At 54.1% G+C, this 6,255-nt stretch overlaps 1 protein-coding gene across 1 annotated transcript in view; it reads left to right on the top strand.

Moving 5' to 3' along the window:
- The first annotated feature begins 5,523 nt into the window (after positions 1–5,523).
- The window catches only part of OAF (out at first homolog), an 18,091-nt gene continuing 17,359 nt past the window's right edge, over positions 5,524–6,255 (top strand). Inside the window, exon 1 of the mRNA XM_049641036.1 lies at positions 5,524–5,592. Within this exon, the coding sequence (XP_049496993.1) occupies positions 5,524–5,592 (69 nt within the window). The remainder of the gene's footprint in view (positions 5,593–6,255) is intronic.

Raw genomic sequence — 6,255 nt, 5'->3', positions numbered from 1 at the left:
CAATTTGACAATAAATTTCATATATTAAAAAAAAAAAAAAAAAAACCAAAAAAAAAAAAAAAGTCGTGACAGTGATCGTGGTTCTGAGATCCCGGTTTGGGAGAGAGGGTGTCTCCTTTTTCCATGAGATAAGGAAGAGATGTGATCCCCAATTTTGGCCTCCACTGGGACCTGACCCTCTGACGCTGGCCCTTCCTAGGTGATTCTGTCAGAGGCCCAGATGATGCCATCAGCCAGATGGGAACCACAGAAAACGGAGATGCTAAAGGGCCCCAGCAGCAACTGTGACAGGAAAAGCTGATGGCTCTGGGCTGAAATGGCCCCTGTCCAGGCCCAACTTGCTCATACTCAGCTTCCTGATGAGAAGGCGGGACTTCTCAACCCATGCCATAACGTGTTCGTGCACCGAGAACAAATCTGGGCTAAAAATCCAACTGATTTTTTTTTTTAGTAATAAATTTTCCTTGGAGCTTTGCATAAAGGAAGGCGTATTTCGCCACGAAAAATATAGTAAATACAAAGCACGCAACCCTGCCTGGCCCCCTCGTCTTGCTGCATGCAGACGTACTAAGGTCTCTGCTGGAGCTGTGGGTGTGGTTCCACAGAGCAGAGGCCAGGCCCTTCCTCTCTAAGGTCTCCGGCTGTGCGACCTGGTGATGGAATTGTTGGGGTGTGAGGGGACCGGATGCTCTCAGAGACCCACACGTGTGTCTGCTGTGATCTGCAGTATACTCTGTACCTTTTGTGGTTTTCCCGAAGGGGGAAGAATTACCAGCATGTGCCAATGGCCTGAGGTCTTCCGTTTTGATGAGGTGGCCCAGCCTGCTACCTGGTAGGCCCTATTTTCCATGGACCGTGCCACTAATAAGATTCTTGACGGCAGGGACCCGTGCCCCACGTTCTCTTCCCTACAGCACAGTGCCAGGTACACGGGGCTACAGAAGACCTCAGTTTAGAGCATCCTCGGGGTACAAGGCACAAGAGCTCAAGGTGGATACAAAGATGGGCCAGATCCAGTACGCTCTGGCCCCAGCAATGAAATGGAAACCCCACGTGGGGTCACAGAAGGAGGCTAGGCCTGGCTTTGGAACACTAGACTTCTAATCTGAGCCGTGCCACTCGTCCGTGGCCCCGGTGCTCCTGTCCTTCTCGTTCGAGCACAAATGCTGTGAAATCATTACAACAAAAGCCAGAGGGTGCAGAACGGCCAAAAAAGTAATCCGAGGGCTTCTCCCCCAGCCTCCCAATCTCAGCTCACGGCGCCACCCAAGTGCCCAAGCCAAAACCAGGAAACTGTCCTTGGCTCCTTCTCTCCCTCGCCCCCAAGTGCAATGAAATATCAAACCGTATTTCCAAATTCTACTTCCCAACCACAGCCGAAGTTCGACATGTCTTTACATTCCTGCTGCCGCTACCGTGGGGCCAGCGACCATTATCGCTCATCTGGACAGCTGCAATCCACTTCCAGAATGTTCTTTTTAAAATACACGTCTGATCATGTCACTGCCTTACATAATACGGTGACTGCCCACTGCTCTTAGGAAAACAAAGCCCACGTCCTACCCTGGCCTGCGTTACCCGGCCTCTGCCAAACTCTCCTGCATTACTTCGAGCTGCTCTCCGCCCTCACCCACTCCTGGTACTTGGTGAAGTTTCTGGGAAGCCCACCAGACTCAGGCTCCACACACAAGCTGTTCCCTCTGCCTGGACCATCGTCCCTGCTCATCAATCCTGATTCATCTTATAAGTCAGCTTTCGACGTTGCTGCCTTCCCAGGCCCCCTGGTCTAGGCTCACATCCCCTCTAATTCTCCACGGTACCAGCTACAGCAACTGCAATTTAAATATTTGCTTTTGCACGTCCTCTATTAACACCCACTCCCCTTACAGCCGTAGGCTCCGTCCCAGGACAAGGAACCGCTTCAACCGCCCTATCCCACTGCTGTAACTCTAGCACCTGGCACAGCGTCTGACTCTAGATGGATGAATGAATGAATGAATGTCCAGGTGGGGAGCAGGAAAGGCCTTCTGGAAGAACTAGCCCGGAGAAGAAGACAGGTACGTTCAGGACCTTCAAGAGTCGCGGGCTTGGAGTCTATGAGTGAGATGTACCTTCCCTCGCAGCTCTCACTCTTCAAGCTTCTTTTTCTTTTCCTGAAAGTCATCGACTCAGCCGGATTCCATCGAAGCTTCCTCTCCGCCGGGTTTTCAGCCCTGGGAAGGATGCCTGTCCCGGCCTTCTCTTCCCTTCCCGCTTTCTACCCCGGTCCGTTGCCTCTCCGGTCCACTTTCCCACCACACCCTTGGATTTATGTAACCGAGTAATTGTGTGATGCTGTAAGACTAACCTGAACTTCTGCTTGGGCAGCGAAGTGACGAGCTTCGCGGCCTGGAGAGGCAAAGGAGAGCAAGCGCTCCTGCCCCAGCCCCAGAGCCTCCTCCAACTCACAGCGCAGGTGGCCAGCCCTGTGTGCCAGGGCCCAGCAACTGAGAGCCACACCACACCCCAAGCCAGGCGCCAGCCACAGAAAGAAATTGAAAGAAAAAAATCTGTCCACTGTTGCAAAGGCAAGCCCCTTATCACATCCGTCCTCTCTCTGGATACAGGTCATTGGTTCGGTTTCCCTTTCAGCCTTCGACGGGACTCTGTCGGCACCTGTTTTCCAAGTCACAGGTGGGGAGAGGGCCCGGCATGTCTCTTCCTACCAGATCGAGGCACGCTAAGACCAAAGAGCAAAGGGGAGACTCCTCCCGATGTTTGGCCGCCTACTCCCCGGTTTGAGAGGTCCCGAGCAAAACTAAAATGGAAGACCTAAAGAGAACACAGGGAAAAAGTGTTCCCGAAAGAGTGTGTAGTCATACAGAGAGGGTGAGCCAAGGGAGGAGAGAGTCGTGTGCAGGTCACAGAGGGACTTCGTATTTGATACCATGGGAGAGAATAAACAGTATTAAATAAAGATAGCCCCCATTGAGTTGGTCTTTACTATATGCCAAACATACTGTGAAGGGTTTTGTATCCAGGGGCTTGGATTTAATTTTCAAAACGACCCAGTGGGGTAAGCATTTATGTGCCCACTTTACAGATGAAGAAGCAGGCTCACTGAGTCACAGAGCTCGTGAGTGGCCCAGCTCCAGGATTGAGGTCCCGACGCCCTTGCTTTGAACCACCACGTGCAACCGCTTTTCTAGGGCTCCAGATCAGAAAGGAAAGGAAATTGGTTTATGGTGGGGCAGAGGGCTTGAGATTTGACAGAAAGAATGTTCTGACAACGAGGGCTGTTTGGTTGTAGTCAGGGTAATTAGGCTTGTTAGAGCTCTTCCTCTGAGGGCCTTTACATTTACGAAGAATGGATGTTTCTATGCCTGGCTGGTTTAAGGGACGCACTGTGTGTGCACTGTGTGTTCCCAGCACGGGGGCTGGCCTGTTGGAACTAACTGGGGCACAAGACAACCGCACATGAAACCGTTAGGTTACAGGAGAACATAGCACAGGCTGTGTGCCTGTGGTGGAAAGCAAGGGCTCCTGGCAAGCCCTGCTGTGGCTCCAAGCAAGGGCTTTGCGGTCAGACCTGCGTCTGAGTCCCCGCTGGCTCCCCTACCTGTGTGACCTTGGGTATGTTACTTAACCTCTGTAAGCCTCCGTTTCCTAGTCAGTGAAAAAGAGCCTAAGAATAGAACCTACTTTGGAGAGTTGCCATGAAAATGAACTAAGATGACACACGTAAAGCGCTTGGCACAGAACTTTGACGTAATAAGGATACAATGAATGGTAGGTGCTACGGTAATTGTCATTGTGGGAGTCCAGAGGCCGGAGAGAGAGGCGCTGGGCAGAGCCGTAGCTCAGTGGCTGAGAAAGTCTTCCTGGAAAACTCCAACTTGGTCCTGGATCTTGAAGAGTTTGGTCGGGTGAAACCAAAAGGCAGGACTAGGGACAAAGACAGGGCTCGGTGGGGCGGGGGATGAGACATCAGCTCCCCTATCTTAAAAGAAAAATCTAATTTGATCTGTGGTTAAATTAACGGAGGAAGCTGATCGTGGCGAGGAAGTGATAGAGGAGTTTCCAAACCCAGGATTTGAATGGAGATAAAGACAGCCTCAGAGACTTAAAAAAGAAGCCAGACACACAGGGCTTCTTGGCTTAGGTCTCCCGGGATCTCACCGGGGTGACGGGGAAGGGGCCTGGGAACACGGCTTGGGGCAGAGCTGACGATGCCTGGAATAGGGGAAGTTAGGAAATGCGGGTGAGGTCCCAGTGACTGTGTGGACTGATTCATGCGAGATCTAGCTTTAACGCTGCATTGGGATGCATAGCCTATCAGGCAGGGGGCCAGTTTTGAGACCCTGGGCATCTCTCTTCTTCCGTCCTGTCAGCTCAGGGTGGGAGGGCCTCAGGAACAGCCTTTGTGCTAATCCATCATTCTCTGACAGCCTGCCTTATCTCCCTGATGTGAAGATAAACTCCTCAGGGGCCAGGACAGTTCCCCAGGAAAGATGTTGTTTGTTTTAGATCCCCTATGCCGAGCCCTCTGTTAAGTACCAACTGTCAGACCTCTTACACCAAGCATCACCTGGGCCTTTGTGAAAAATGCAAATCCTTGGTTCTTTTCTCTAGGGAGTCTGCGTGGCTAGCTTTAGGGACTCGGGTGTTTGTTTTCTTAACAAGCACCCAGATGATTCTTTTGGTCAGGCCAACTTGGAAAACACTGAGCTAGATCATCTCTTGAACCCCTTTCAGTCCTGTAAATGTAGGCAGCAGGGTGTAGTAGGAAGATCCCTGGGTGGGTAGTAAGGAGACAGGTTCCAGGCCCAAAGCTGCAGTTCACAGGGTCTGGGGCTGCTGTTGGTGCCCTCACAGTTCTTGGCTGCCTGGGTTCCTGCTGTCATCTCCGGTACTAATAAGAACCCTGTGCTGAGGAGAACCTAGAAGGGAAGGAGGCTTCAGAGGCGAGGGGAGTAGTCACCATCTGTGATCGAGATCTCAAAAGAAACAGGGCGACCTAGAATCCACAGAAGTGGAAGGGACCTCAGGGAACAACAGGTTCTGAGCACCTCCCTGGGGCTTTCTCTTCCGTGGAATTGGCAGGATATCGCAGGTCTCGGCAACTCCCGCTGTACACGGGGGAACGCTTAGGCCCAAAGAATTTTTCAAACGTTCCCAAAGCACACAGCTGATCAGAGGAAGCAGGCATCCAGATCTCCCTGCCCTCACTCAGGTCACTGTTGGGGTGCATGGCAGCATATATCGTTTTGGGACTTGTGGGAGAACCCCTGTTGGTCGATTGCTGGTGTCCCGAGTCCCTAGTCATTCTCCTGAATTTCCCTGGATTTGCTCAGCCTATGAGAAAGGGGGGGGGGGGGGGGGGGGTCTTGGGAGGTGGGCAGGACCGAGGATAGGCCATGAATGGGGTAAGTGAGGGCGATGGGACTGAAAAGAAAAGCTGTCCCGGGGCTCACAAAATGTGCGCAAGTCGAGGGGACGTATTCAGGGAGGTGGCCTGACTTATCAAGGCACCACACCGGAGGGATGTCAAATGAGGGCGAGAACCTCGGCTCACCTCTCCTGACCCAAGACAGTCGAAAGGCTGAAGGCGAGGTGAGGTCTGATTTTGCAGAACCGTTTTTAGAAATTCGCTGTGTCAGAGAAACGAAAAGACCAAACAAAACCCCTAAAACACCAAGCCCGATTATTTCGTCCACGTGGCACAAGAGCAAGCCAAAGGGGCGGGGGCGGGGGCGGGGGCGGGGGCGGGGGGAGGTGGACGGGACGGGGGAAGAGTCACCCGTCCCGCCCCTGCTGGGAGGAAGGGATTTGCCCGTTGAGCCAACTCCTGACACGGCCGGGTCGCGCGGGGCGCGGCAGGGAGGGAGGGAGACCGAGAAAGCCCTTTTCCCACAAAGCCGCTGCGCCGCGGTCCCCTGTCCCCGCCCCCTGCCCCGGGCCGCAGCCGGAGCGCGGGGAGCCGCCGCGAGCCCTTTAAGGGCCGAGAGGTGCGCGGTCTCTTTAAGGCAGGTCCTGGTGGTTTCTGTTTTCCGAAGGAAGTGACGGGGGGTGGGATTGAATGAAAAGTGCAAAACAGAGTCTCGCCGCGCCGGAGTCGGGGGCCGCGGCGGTCGCGGCGCTGGGCCGGTGGGCGGGCGGGGGGGGGACCCCGGGAGCGCCGCGTCCGCCTCGGAGCCGCCGGGGGGGCGCGCGGCGGAGCGCAGTCTACGTGCGTCCGCGCCACGTCGCGGGCCCCCCGCGCCTGAGCCCCCCGGG

This window comes from Panthera uncia, chromosome D1 (assembly GCF_023721935.1).
Source record: "Panthera uncia isolate 11264 chromosome D1, Puncia_PCG_1.0, whole genome shotgun sequence".
Lineage (NCBI taxonomy): Eukaryota > Metazoa > Chordata > Mammalia > Carnivora > Felidae > Panthera > Panthera uncia.
This window is presented reverse-complemented; position numbering and strand designations above follow the sequence as displayed.